We start from the raw sequence: 14,661 nt of genomic DNA, 5'->3' as shown, positions 1-14,661 counted from the left end.
TAAAACATTAAACAAACAAAAGGTTTTCATCACATCTCACAGACAGTTTTCATCACATCTAAAGCATGCTTTGAAGAATTAAGAATTAATTCCTAAAGGGAGGAGAATACTACAAACCTTAGTGTTAAGTGCAACCTGTGATTCTTCTCCTGAAGAAGTTCTTTTACACTGAACATCCCAGAACCCAACAAATACATCTGAAAGAAGATGAGTATCAGAATTATAATTTACCTTTAAAGGCTTTGTCCACAGCAATAAAGCCCAAAATACAATTATTCACAGAAGTCTGAGAACAAAAATACAGATATTTATGCCCACACGTAACTAATTAAAACCCTTTCTAATTAAAACCCTTTAAAATTTAATAAATGTGGTAATTTATCAAAAAACCTTCTTCTACTGGAAGACATTAAGCATTTTGCTTTCTATAGGATCTGAGTGGAGACCCAGGAACACTGAAAGCAATGACGGAATGGGGCTCAGACTGACTAAGTCAACATTTCATAGTCCCTCCCTGACCCAAACTTGGTTCCTCCTGAAGAACCTGTCTCCTTTGAAGGTATTCCTTTTTTCCCAGAGCCTCCCCATGAAGCTCTGTACAGAAAGGGACAGTTCTGCTGCCCCTGAGGAAGCCACAGAAAAGCAGACACATGGGGCCTGAAACAATATTCTGGGTAACAGTGTGAGAATAAATGGCCTGAACTGCTCCCAGATCCAAGTGGATACACAGCAGGGCAGGCACTTAAAGCTTTTTTCAGTAAGGGTACAAATCTTACCCACGAACAAAATCACTAAGGTATCAGAGCAAGGCAATTTCTGGAATTTAGCAGCTCTGTTCAAAAGGACTGTTTCATTATGGGCCCAAGAGGCTCAACATCTTGGCATAGGTTAGAGACCTCATTTAGGGGTGCTGGATCCCATTCAATATATAGTTGAGTAAAGAGGTCCACAAGACAAAAGAACAGGTGACAGGACTCTTAAATCCATGGTTTTCAAACTTGCTGCAGACAGCCTTATTTGAGAAAAGTGGCAAAGCTCCCCACTCTGCCAAGTCCACCTCATGGCATTTGTCCCTCCCTCCCCTCCCCACCTTGCTTCCTCTAGGATCAATGCTGCTATCCCTTTGCTTTCTTCCACAAAAGTTAATAGTATTATCTCCTTGCCTCTTGTTTCCTTGCTCTGCACTGACTGGGCAGGGGACAGAATAAAGAAAACTTACTGTTCCCTGAGATCTATCTTTGACGTCGTACACAGAGAGTTTGATTTGTGTCATTTGATTGATAAGAGAGTCTTGGAAAAAGGCAATGCTGCTTAGAAAGATAGGATTACTTGTTCCCTGCAATCATAAACAAAAAAAGGCAAAAATTAATGTAAAGTGGTATTTGTTAGGAAGAAATGCTTCCTGTGTTAGCTTCAATTTTAAACCTGATCCAGGAGTATCTGACCACTTACCTCAATAATTTCTGTCTGTGCATGCTTCGTCCAGAACGCCTGAGGAGGTGTAGTGACACTCACTGCTACAAAACTATTTGGTTTTCGATCTAGCGATGGAGTTAGCAGCTCACTGCAAGCTTGAGGTATGCAACAGATAAATACATTTAGATTCAGGACCTTTTTCATAATGCTGTAAGACCTGACATTTTTATAACAGCATACTATATACCCTGAGCAATAAAGCCAAGAAAGGCCTAACATGAATTCTGTCCCCACATTATAAAGGCACATCACTCACCTTTGTGCATGGAAAGAGTAAACATGCAACCAGATCAGTCTGGCTCCAAGCTGTAGAGCCATAATTTAAACTCGTTCTCTTCTAACACCTGCCTATCCTTTCCCCTGGCACAGCCCATTAGAACAGCATACATGCACAGGTTTTCCTCTGGGAATCTCAGGAGCATGGCTGCATTTGATTTGAAGTCACGCTCCATTAAGCCTGTTACCAAACAGCATTTTGCCATGGAGAACCCACAGAAGTGCTTGAACACTGATCAAGCAGCGCTACGAGGAAAACTGGCTTCTAATTGTAAAAGGACAGCAATTTATTTCCTCTAAAATGTTACTGTAAGTTTAACTGCTGGGAAGGGACTATGGGTGAAACTATAGGGACTACAGTAGGCTACCAAAAATTTCCATGAGTGACTCTACACAATTACATTAAACTTCAGAGCCAAATTCTATCTAGCTCGATACAGGTAACTACAGTGTGGTCTGACTCTGCTTCAGCTAGATGCAGAAAGTTAATTCTGAAATTTACCTAGACAAGCAAAATGTTTAAATGTACACTGAACAGTTTTGCAGTTCTAGGTATTTTTAATTTATCTGAAAATACCTGAATTATCTTCTTCAGCTCTAAGGAGTTCTTGTAAAGATTATTATTCATATACAATTACACACACCTGAGAAAATTTTTTGATTTTTAATTTCAAACACACTGTTAAGAGCATAACCTTCCAAACATTAGTCCACTATTAAGCCAAGAAAACCATGCTGCAGTTGAAAATGTGGACTGAATTTTCATTAAGAAAATATTTTTCACTTATTCTTCAGGTGAGGTGAGCCAATGCACAAGCTTCTCATCCAAATCTAACCATCTCAGAAATCAGGTCACTTCTGCATCTCATAGTGTCACTTAACAGCAAAGAGGTATGTGTAATAGTTGGTAACTCTTAGGAAAGATCCTGTCCTGAAATGGTGTTTCCAGATTGCTTGAAAGCCTGAACTGCTGATATACTGAGACTGAAGACAGATTCACTGTATCTTCACATAAACAAAACAAGCATTAAAAAATAATATTCACATAGCAAACATTTAAAATTTTATAGAACAGATGTTTTAATTGCAGACTTTTAAAATCACAAAATCAAACTGCTGGCTGCTTATCAAAAGATACTGCACAGTCAGCCAGAAAACTGTACCACATCTCCATAAAAATCAAAGCAAAGTTTCAATTCTTACTATATGAAAGGCCCTTCAAAATTAACAATTAAAATCCTGCTCACATACTCAACAGCATGCATCATCAAAATTAGCATAAAAATCACTAAGCCTACCTAAACTGAACTCTAAAATCGGCTCATCTGGATCCTGAATGTTTCCTGTAAACCAGAAAAATTAACAAAAGATTAGCCAAACATTTCTGTTGTGTGAATCCTTTCCTAAAACTGCAGTCATACAGAGAAAGAAATTAAATTTTCTAGAAAAAAAAAAAAAAGTATTTTTAATTCAATGAGCCATGACTGCTATTTAAAATATTTGTTAGCTAATCTTTGGTATCTAAAAATGATTTGGAAAACCTGAGATAATCTAATTTTATAAAATGTTAAAATATGTAAAACTATGCAGGATTATACAGAATATGGGAATATAAAATGCCAAATCTCAGTACAAAACAACAGGATTAAAGCCACTTAAGTGTCTGAGCCACTATACCAAATTATTAAATCACGAGGTATATAAAATACACCTCCTCTGTGATCAGTGAATAGGGAGAAGTTTGAAAGTACCTGTCTCTCTCACTAATCAAAGAAAGTCTCTGGGGGTTACAACCCTAATTTACTTATCATAAAAGATACGGGAGAGAATTCTCAGCTCCCTGAACTCTCTTCAAAATTTTATACAATGTCAAACAAGGAGGTTGCCAAGACTCTTCCTAGACCTTGACATTCTTTTGTTTTCTTCCCAATTGCTTATTTTTGACTGATAAACACAAGTGCACAAAATCTAGTTTAATTTCTTTTTTTCTTCCCTCTCCAATTTTAATTTTTTGTCCACTTTAAAAATGGTAAGTTTAAGATTTTTTTAATCCTTTAGTATAATTCCTTTATCTCATACCCTCCAGATAACCAGACACATCAAATCTTCTAGCATTTAAAATAAAATAATAAAAAAAAAGTACAATGCATATTCCGAAAGGAGCAACAGCTGACACGAAGGCACGTACCTGCCAGAGAAAGACCTAGCATGTCAGAGGTGACATCGATGGTGGAGGCCCGTTGCACGGTGCGGGATTTTGCACCGTGGCGGGGACTGTGTTCTCTTGCTGTCATTTTGTCATGAAGAACCCTTCTCTTCTTGCTGCTTGGCTTTACCGATGTTTGTCTTGCACAGTAGCAGAGTGCAGCGGGTTGTCTCCAACGGCTATTCCTCTAACATTACCACGCTAAGTGATAAAGAGAGAAAAAGCACACACCAAAATTTTAGGCCACTATCTAGCTTCTGTACTTTTTGACAGCGGCAAATCTACTGCCATAAAATTGCCTCAGGTCATTCAGATAAAACACTCAAGGCAGATCCAATGCACAGTAACTCAATTTGCATGAACCGTACACTCGCAGCATTTTACTGCACATTGTTGAAGACGGTTCCACATGCAAGAAAGGCTCTTCTGTCAGAGAACGGGGGTTGAGACTCGTTAGCATGCCAGCTGCTCCTCTCCTTTGTCTAACTTATTAAACCATCCTTAATGAAGTTTCCTGGTTTTCATAATCCCTGGGGAACACAAATAAACTTGTCAGATGGGGCTTCTGCCTGCAGAGGTACAACAAGGGGTAAGGACCAAGGGACAATGAGTCGGCGGAACGCAGAACAAAAGGGCAGCAAGTTGGCGTCAGCACACTGTGTCGTTCCAGGCTGTACCGCCAAGGGAAAAGGGATGTTGAAAACTGTAAAGAAAACCCACCGGGCCAGAGCGTGGCTGGAATTCTGGGATGCTGATGGAAAGGAAAAGCAAAAGGGGATGCCTGCTGCTGTGGCACATGGCAGCGTCCATGCTTCTCCTTCACCCCACACTTCACTAGGCTACAGACATCCACAACAATTGTTCTTCCCCTCACAACGCTATAAACTGAAATGTTACGGTAGGAAAGAAACACACAGCCTATAGAAAATTTGGTTATTTTGTTAAATGCGGTGCTTTTGGTTTGGCTAATGAATTTGAATGTTCCTTCCATCAGCCACATCAGCACTGCAGTTATGGAACTTCTGTATTCATTTCATACTATTATGACAAACTCAATTCATTTAGGAAGTGAGATCAGGAGTGAAGTCTGATAAACCTGAAAGGTAGTAATACAGTGACTAATACCTTCACAGCAGCCCCTCATTATTTTTACAAAACATTCAAACCACACTGCATAATGGCAGCATAATTTTTTTCCTTTTAGGTTGACGGATCTAACAATGGGTAAGATGCATTCTAATTAAATAAAGCACGTAGCTTTCACTTGTGTTTTAAATCGGCATTTCAAAACCTGCCTAACTTAAGTCTCTGATTTTAGCTAGTCAGCATCTCCCTCTGGAGGATTTCAAAAGAATCTCCCTCTCTCCACAGTGAACTCAAGCACTTTCTTTACTAGCACTGGTTCACATCTAAAATTCAGATGCAAGTTAAGCATCTAAGACAACTGAATTGCATGCAATCCTGGCCATATACAGAAGCTTAGGAAATGAGATTTTAAATGGGGAGCTCATTCTAGGGAGGAAGGAATTTGGGCTGTGTCCACAAGATGGGCCACTCAGAACTAATAATTTGGCTCAGTGATTCAACCCAGGTTTATACAATATAATGTCATAAGCCACTCCAAATAGGAAAAAAAGGAATTCTTGAGTGGAAGAAGCAGAAATTGAGAGCTCTGAACACCCCATCCCCCAAAGCTTAGAAACTCAGTGACAGCATACAAAACAACACTCAGCTTATAGATATAATTCATGACAGTCAAAAATTAAAGCAGACAGATTTAGAATTCATGTAGAATCACAGAATAGTTGAGGTTGGAAGGGATTCTATGGAGTTCATCTAATCTATCCTTAGAAAAGGCCAATCCTTGAGAAGTTAAAATAGGGCCAGGTATTTTGTCTGGTTTTAAATTGTTTCTTCTTAAATATTACTGCATGTAATAATTTTCCAAGGCTCTCTAAGTTCTCAACTACTCATTTAAATTGCAATATTAATTCCTCACATAATCATACATTTTAAATTTACTTACACTGATCATACTTACAGAGGACTCTTTTCCTCATGTGTGGAGGGATTCTGCGTATCGTAACATCACTTAAGTCCACATCTAAAAAATTAACAAAACAATCAATCTTTTTATACAGCATAAATCACAACCAAGGGGCAGGTACCACACTGAGATTAATTAAATTTAACTTCTGATTACTAGCTCTCACATTAAAGTTTTCTGAAAACAGAAAAAAGAGTATGATCCTCTGGCTGGACCTCATCCAGCTCTAGTCATAGCGATAGCGTAGCCAGAGCAGGAGCACAAAGCAGTAAGCTTGTGCTGAAAAGGACTAACTTCAGGTCAGCATTTGGTGAGTGGGTAGAATAGCTGTAAGAAACATACGTTAACATGTTTACTGGAAGGCTTGGTGCTATTAAGAAAAAGGAATGTATATGATATGTTAAGTATGAGACAGCATTTGTTACTGTGCTTTTCTATAGTTAAACTTTCAAAATTTTGCTGTTTGGAAGAGTTATAACCACCGCTGTCACGAGAAAAGATCCTGTGTCGAAACAGTTCAACACATCGGAACGCAGCACTCTTTCTCCACTGGGTGAAATTACCGTGCAAGGTAGGCCTCTACGAACAGCTAGCTAGAAGCATACAGAAAAGTGAATTATTTTTAAATATGCTGCAAGTTAACTGAAGGTCTGTATTTGCTAGTGGTACCGTCTCATTCAAGTATATTTGCATTAAAAGGATAAACCTTTTACGATGTCCTGTGTACGCCACACTACAGTAAAAGAGATGAGGAAGTCTAGTCTGAGCTTTTTGATTTAATCACCAGTCCTACCAATTACCCAAGACTGCTTAAGAACATAGGTTATGAGCGTTTATCAATTGCGGAAAGGGTTCTGTCTTCCCTAAACTGCACAGGAGGCAGGTATCTGATCACAACCCACTGCCCAGGTTCTCTGCATAGTCAATGGTGAGACAGAAGCACATCCAGAGAATGAGTCACCATTTTCTAAGGTAGGTGGGATGAATCACCCCATGAAGATACACACACACACACTCACACTCCTCTCTCTCATTATAGAAAGAATTTAGATTACTAGCTTAGGCCTGATGCTACAGCTGGGCAAACTGGATCCCTCCCACAGTTCAGGTTGTTAGCTCAGGCAGGGATGACTTCCCTCCGTTCTGCACAGCCTGACAGACCCAAATGACAGGTGCTCTGATCACTTTCTTGAATCAGAACCATTTCAACAATGACGACTTTATGATCGTGTTTTTGACAAAAATCAGTGGAGGTAGGATTCCTACCAAATTAAAGGTAGTATTAGCACCCCAGGTAGTTTCCGTAGATGGTACCAAAGACTAGTTAGTACCACTCCTGCAGCCTGCAATCCTCAAAGGCTGATGCAATTCATGTCCAGGCAAACCCCATCCTGAAGATGGCATGATGCATCTACACATAGCCTTTGGCTTTGCCCTTACTAATACTGCAGACAGAGGACGTTGGCAGTATGTGCAGCTTTGTACTGCATGAAGTTTTGCTGCAAGCCCAGTTTTCAACTGTGGCTTCAACAGAAGCATGAAAAGCTGTTATTGACCTCCATTATCAGTAATGGCCATTTCCACTGTGCAGAAAAAGCTTCTGAACAAGCCTCATTTCTGTTGTGTGAATATTTATTTTGTGCTCTGTTAGCACAAAAGCACATGACCAGAAGAAAAGATCTTCATTAGATGCCACTTCTGGCCTGCTACCTTCAGTCCTGGCAGTTGGTCATGGGAAGCAAATGCCACTCTGCCCAGCTGCGTGGTCTCATATCCTGTGGGCTTGAAACTTGGACATTTGGTCTCACGCTGCCTGCCTGCAAGATCGCAAGCGAAAACGATGATTATCTCGGCCCCAAAATAATCCCTTGATGATTAGCTTGTATAACTACAAGCTAACTGTTCTGGCAAAGTGCTTTGGTCTGTTGCCTTCTTGAAAAAAACACTAACTCTCCTACCAAACTACCCCTTGAAGAAACAAATGTGTCAGGTGAGATCAAACCTTCTTTCACCCTAACACCTACCTTTTTTGACACCCATTCCACAACTGTAAGAAACACACGATTTTTCCAACTCACACATCAATAAGCAGGAGAAAAAGGCAACTCCAATTATAGACTAAATCAAAGTCTAGCAACTCTACTTTCCTACAGCCACGGTGCTCTGGGCTTATGGCATTTGATCGGGTAAGAGCCATGTCAAAGCAGAAAATGCAACAGCAGTGGAAGGCTAAACATCACTGATACATCTACATTAAAAGAGTAATAGAGAAAGGGAGAGTGTGACACCTTCTTTAATGCTTTTAAAAAAATGGAGATGCAATCATCATCTCCAAGAGGGAGTGAAAAAGTAGTCATGGGGTACCTACTGAACTGCAATTAGTTTTACCATTCTCTGGACTCTCTAAGCTGTAAGGTCCATTCTCTGAGCCTTACAAATTAGGGTTCCTGTTCCTGAACAATCCACTTTGAAACATCAGGATGGCTCCTTCAGCCAAATGCATTCTTCAGATAACAGTTTCTCTGGTTGAAAATGTTTTAGCAATACACTACTGAATACTAAATGAATACTGTCTGAAATAGTAAGTCTTCTGGATCTGCAACATGGCCAGATTTCCAACTAACATCCTATTAACTCTGTCACTATGGACAAAACAATGGAAAGGATCAAATGCCCGACTATGCCAAGTTCTGACTGTGTTGCCTTCCACGTGAGAGCACCATCTCTAGTATAACTAGCACACAGGTTGGGTTTGTTTGTTTGTTTTTAACTCCAACCACAGAAAACCTTGTGAAACAAGATCTGCCATGTTGGCTCAAGACCAATCTTCCAGTAATTCCAGCTTCCCATCCCCAACAGCTGTTTCAAAGAAGATGCAAGGAACTTTATGAACCATGCTTCGGAGTCTGAAGTGAAGGTCTGGATCAACCCCATCACTCATGGCTGCAGAGCCAGCCCAAGAGCAGAACATCAGCTCTCAGGACAGCAGCTCCTAGTGAAAGCCTGCTAAGATGGACATTGATTAAGAGCTATTTTCTTCAAAGTCTCACAAGCACTTCACTCTTCTATCTCATTTAATAGGAGACTGAATGCCCTGGACCTCACACAGATCACAACAGGAAAAGTCAGAGCCATGACCTTGACACCTTGAGTCAGATTCTTCCTTCCAGCCAAACTCACGCGGGCAGCAACACAGCCTATGTCTAACTGCAGGTCCATAGGCTGACAACAGAGTTTTGCTCCACTCACTCCATGACCTACAACATCCCCTTTACCATGCCCCTTGGCAAGGCAAAAGAAAGCAAGTGGTGCCAGAATTCAATATGGACCTTTGTCTCCCACTGAAATTACCTCCCCACCAAAACCTCACTTGGCAGATCCAGTCTATCAGCTCCACAAAGAGGTTGTATTTCACCCTCCACGTCTACTCCTTAATTCTAGGTTCCCCTCACAAGCTGGTTCAATGTCCCACTGACCAAAATCTTGATTACCAAGGACAAGAATATAAGGTTACCCTGAAGTCTTCTCATCACTCTATGAAGCTCTCCTGAAGATTCTGAGCAAGTGGGTGACCTCAGCGAGAACAGGGAAAAGCCTTCCACAAGAAAATGAAAGAAAATACCACAATATACAATGAATATATTTGTGCAGCATGGAAATCCCCAAATGCAACCTTTCAGTGACATTTAGATAGAAGGCCATTTCAGCAGCAGAAAGTAGCCTGTTTTCTCTTTGCTTTCTTGCCCAGCCTCTCCCACTTATGTACAGACAAATCTGTAAATCACAAACTTTCTTCTTGACTCTTTCCTGCTATGAACTTCAACAAACTCAATTGATCTAGAAACCTGATTTTATTTCTTTAATATATCTGAGTACTTTTAATAGAAAACTGCAATTCAGGCCACTTACTTTTTTGTGCAAATTAAGACTGTCTATATTTGCAGCTGAAACACAATTAGCATTCTTAACGTAATAAGATACTGGTTTAATTTCACTTGTCATTACAACACTCTTATTTCTTCAGCACTCCTTCTACGAGTACAAAAATATCCACACCTGCAGGTGGAAGCGAGCATTACTAACATACGTGTTTGCTAACTAGAAAGGAAAAAGCACAGCTCTGTTTCACTTTGCAGAACAGCTTTTATCAAGCTGTGCACAGCACAATGCCATGGAAAATGATGAGTCTTGCTACAGAGCAGTTTGAAGTCCAACTCCCCCAGCCTCTTCTGTTGTTTTACCAACAGAAACTGAAACAGCTTACAAATGGTCTTTACCCTAAATTAATCTTTAGCCTCTCCACAAGAAATGTGCTGGGAACATCATGGTGAAGTTTCCTGTGCATGGAATGACTTCTCTCCTCATGACCCAGGGTTCTTACGCTACCTATACAGACATGGAAAAGCCCATGAGAACAGGGGACATATTTTCTGTTGAGGAGTTTGGACTGGAAACACATTCCTGAATTTGATGGTCCTTTGGACACCCTTCTAAAGCTCACCTCTTCACAAGCAGTCTTTCATCATAACCATGACACTCACAATGCAGAAACAGCATTGCTCTAACTGGAAAAAAGCAAAGAGCTTAACCCCCTCTCAGCTCCTCCTGCTGCAGGAAAAGGTGGTGGTGGGGGAACAAAGGCAGAACAAAGCAAAAGAAACCCCAATGGTTTATGACCTGAAATGGAGATGAACCAGACACACCTTAACATTTGCTGAAGATTTTATATTGCTTTTGATTACAGACGGATGGCAGGAAAACACCTCCAACATACAGGCAATGAGAGAGGACCATGGAAGACACGGAGGGATAAAAGCACTGAAACTAGATTTATAATCAGAAGTTTTGGTCAAGCTCTGATTACAACAAACAGTCTAAGGAATTATCTGATTTATCTGCCTATAATACTTATCTAGTTCAGAAAGTAATGTCATACCAATTAAAGCTAGTGTATTCTGGTCAAAACAACCCAGGAATCACAGGCTACTGTTAGCACTGTCCTCTATGTGTTTGATGGGATCTCACATTTTGCTCTGAAACCACTGAGCTTCACCTGTGCAACAGGACTGCGCACCAGGGTCACAGTTTAAACATTTACTTTCCTGACACTACATTTTCCCACATGGAAAGAACGCTCTGTTAGGTCACAGGCACACCGGAAAAATCTCCCAAGCACTCTCTATTTTTACATGGCATTGCTCTGACTTTCTGTGATACCTACACTCACTGTTTAAAACGTTTATATAAATTAAAAATATATAGCAGCAACCAAGGATAAACCTTGGTTTACGATTTTAGGAAAAAAAGGATGAATCCTTTCTCTAACATAAGTGTTTTCAACAAGACATAACTAATTGATTCAAGAAATGAAACAAGTGTCAAGTATTTAGAAAATTTAAAATAAATGTTAGTGTGGGAGTAATATTCCATAAAGGTTATTACCAGGATTTAGGCAGCATAGCAAAACTGGAGTCTTTTGCTACTAATACAAATCTGCTGATGCATATTTCTCCATCAGTGTTTGTTTTGTACCCCTGAACTGTTCTGTGTGTGTACTTCTGATCCATATATCTTTTTTTCTTACACAGTGCATGCCTAGACTATGCCTAATGGCCATGACACTGGATGTCTCTTCAAATGAATCAACTCCTTTTAGGTTCCAGATATCAGATTCCTTTGTGCTGCTTTCATTTCTCCTTCCTGGAAAACAAAATGATTTGTTTGTTTACCTTAATATTTCTAAATCAATGTTGTTAATTTAGAAGCTTGTTATGGGCCAAGATGCTGACTACAAGGCTCTTTCCTGGATTCCTTTTTAGAGTCAAGTAAACAAGTGGTGGGATGCTGGCATTTGGAAGCATAAGCATTCAACTCCACACAGGCCAACAGTCTATGCTGCCCACCACTGCTCCCATTTCAATGCTTTGGTGGAACAGCTGTCCCAGTGACAGCACCCTTTTTTCATGCCAGTCCTACCCTGTGGGTTAACAGTAATATCACCCTGTAAGATATAATGGCGTGGGGGTGGTGGGGGTGGCGCATGTGTGTGCTGCTTCAGGGTCTTGCCGGTTTCTGAAAATGTTTTCCCTGATAATCTCTTTAGACAGCATGCAGATCCCAGTTTGCTGGCCCTGTCAAAGACTTCAAAGTCACCCAGAAAACCCTGTCCAGATTCCTAGGATCTCAGCCAAAGACCCCCCAAAGTTTGTTTTGCTTTCTTGCCCAAGTTGTGAGAAGAAACACACAGAGTTCTCCATCAACCAGATAATGGCAGATGTGAGCTGAGATGACAGCCAAAAGGGAGTAGGGCCGGTAGGTTTGAGGAAGGATGGACTTCTGAGCTGCTTCTCAAGAAGCAGGACTCAGGGATAAATGGAGCAAAAGATATTGCTCATCACCTGTTAGCCATTAGCTATGCTTCAAGACAGACACTGAAAGAAGAAATAAACCCATTTCTGAGTGGCCCTTGAACAAGATGCAGCCTTTATATACTCAAAAACGTTTATACATTCAAAAATGATTCAGGAGTCCAAGCACTGGGAAGAAGCAAGGAGACTCAGGGATGACTATTACCCTGTGTTTGCATTGCCCAATGCAGTAGGGGCACTCTGGGGCAGTGGATGCATGTGTGCTATCCCAGTTCCTCCCTATGCCCCAGACCTCCCTCCCACACGCACGCACACACACACACACACACATCCTCCCTGCCCTTCACAACATGGGTTACAGCAGCTGTATTCTGATCAAGGCCAACAAGAAGGGGAAGTGGGACATGAAGTGACAGGGTCTGAGAGACACTAATTTGTCCAAGCTTTTCTGCTATAGGCAAGGAACAGCTGCAGACACCTGTATTTCAGAAAAGGAAGTCACAATTTCATTTCCCAACAAAGCCAGAAAACATTAAAAAGTAATTTTTCAGAGGTCTCAGAGTATCACCATCTGCCCATTGCAGGTCACAAGGAAGGACACTACTAACACTCTTCAGAAAAAACAGGTTAAGATGGTAACTTCAGAGAAACCCACATTTCTACATATTCAACAACAGCCTGATCTCAGTGACTGTATTGATGAGAATTATCAGCAGGAGACAGTACACCTAGAATTCAGTTCAGAAAAAAGAAACAGGAAGGTGCAAGCATAGCCCAATGAAACAGTTCAGAGTAAGCTATAACTGTACCAGAACATAATTAACTCTGCTGACCAACATATTTGCTTATGTGTTTTAAGACAGAATAAATTGCACCTGGATTGTAAAAGAAAGTACACTTTACCACATTTGTAAAGAGCAAAATCCACGTCAAGTATAAACTGAACTGTTGCTAACAAGACCTGACAATATAATTTACTAAATGGATTCTTGACTTGAAGCAAAGCTACTGAAACACAACCATGTGGGAAAGATTACATGTGCTGACAGACACGGGTCATTTTAAAACACACTGGAAAAATATTTGGAATATACAGGAACTTGCCATATTTGCTGAATTTAAAAGGCCTAAATCAGTAGCACAAAACTGGAATAAATAAAGAATGCAATCTACAAAAAAAGCAGATCATAAGCATAAAATAAGCAAACATATGAATACCCATGGACAAATAAAAATGTTTTTTAGAAGGTTCACGTCTCCTCGCTCCAACATATTACAGGTAAAAGTGGTCTGTTCAGACAGAGAGGGTAGCAAGTACTTCTGTGGCTGCAGTATGCATTGTGCAACACATTGTGCAACATATTCTGCTATAACAACATTCTTTTCTTTCTCCCTCATCTACTAAGAGACCAAACAAAATAAACAGTTCAGATCAAAATTCAGAGAAAAATTAAGACTCCTATAGGGTACAGCCATGGATTTCTGAGGTTCAGGGCTTTTAAAAACAATTTTCAAATAACTGTAACCCCAGTCTACTGGTTTGTTTTCAGCAACTAGCACTGATTAATCTTTAGAACTGATGTAGTTTAGCGGGCATCAAAAGTTTATTTAAAAAAATAACAGCTGCAGTGGAGATGGTAGCAACAATCACGAAAAGATATCAATGCTATGCAAGGACAAAGAGCATATATTAGTGCTGAGTTCCTTGCAGCACTTGGTGCTCAAAAATACAAGCTTAAATGTCAGAGCTTTGTCAATTGTCCAAGCACCAACATGCCTTATAAAACTGGTGTGTTACTACAAGCCAAGTGACATCTCACCTTTTTTAAAAGCAAATTTTGCATGAATACAGACAAGCCTGAAAAATATAAAAGATGCATCCCAGATTACCTTCCTCTCTTAAAGTTCATGACTAACTCACTCTCATGACTGATACATTTTACTCTCAATTTTTGCATGCTGAAGGCAAGCAACAGTGACGCCAACTTCTCCTGCTAATTCCTGGTGCCTCCCACCACACCTCATCAGAAATTCATAAGCATGCTGCCTACCTCAGCAGTCAAACCTCCAAGGCAAGGCAGCAGAGATTATATTTCTGCCCATGGCTACTGGTCTTGCTCTTCTGGCCCAGATGAGAAGAGGTACCTGCATTTCAGCCACACAAGTTTATAGTCCAACCATCTCATCAAAGCCACTTTCTGCAACAGGTTAAACTAAGACACCAAACTGCATCTCAGTGTGGGCACATGTTCCTACACCTGGTGTCTCTGTGTCTCTGCATCACTGCT

General features: G+C 40.3%; 1 protein-coding gene across 14 annotated transcripts in view; it reads right to left on the bottom strand.

Annotated features, from left to right (window-relative positions):
* INPP4A (inositol polyphosphate-4-phosphatase type I A) overlaps window positions 1-14,661 on the bottom strand; it is a 131,096-nt gene that overhangs the window by 48,088 nt on the left and 68,347 nt on the right. For 13 of the 14 annotated variants that reach the window (XM_055703341.1, XM_027813364.2, XM_055703342.1 and 10 more), the window contains 6 exons: window positions 6,000-6,062; window positions 3,941-4,159; window positions 3,051-3,095; window positions 1,453-1,571; window positions 1,220-1,336; window positions 118-197 (listed from right to left, as the gene is read on the bottom strand). In XM_055703341.1, coding sequence (XP_055559316.1) covers window positions 118-197; window positions 1,220-1,336; window positions 1,453-1,571; window positions 3,051-3,095; window positions 3,941-4,046 — 467 coding nt within the window. In that variant the 5' untranslated portion in view covers window positions 4,047-4,159; window positions 6,000-6,062. Of the gene's footprint in view, window positions 1-117; window positions 198-1,219; window positions 1,337-1,452; window positions 1,572-3,050; window positions 3,096-3,940; window positions 4,160-5,984; window positions 6,063-14,661 lie in introns of all 14 variants that reach the window. The other variant, XM_055703343.1, reaches the window with a different exon arrangement.

This window comes from Falco cherrug, chromosome 2 (assembly GCF_023634085.1).
Source record: "Falco cherrug isolate bFalChe1 chromosome 2, bFalChe1.pri, whole genome shotgun sequence".
Taxonomy (NCBI): Eukaryota; Metazoa; Chordata; class Aves; order Falconiformes; family Falconidae; genus Falco; species Falco cherrug.
The sequence above is the reverse complement of the archived record's forward strand: the minus strand, read 5'-3'. Positions and strand labels throughout refer to the sequence as shown.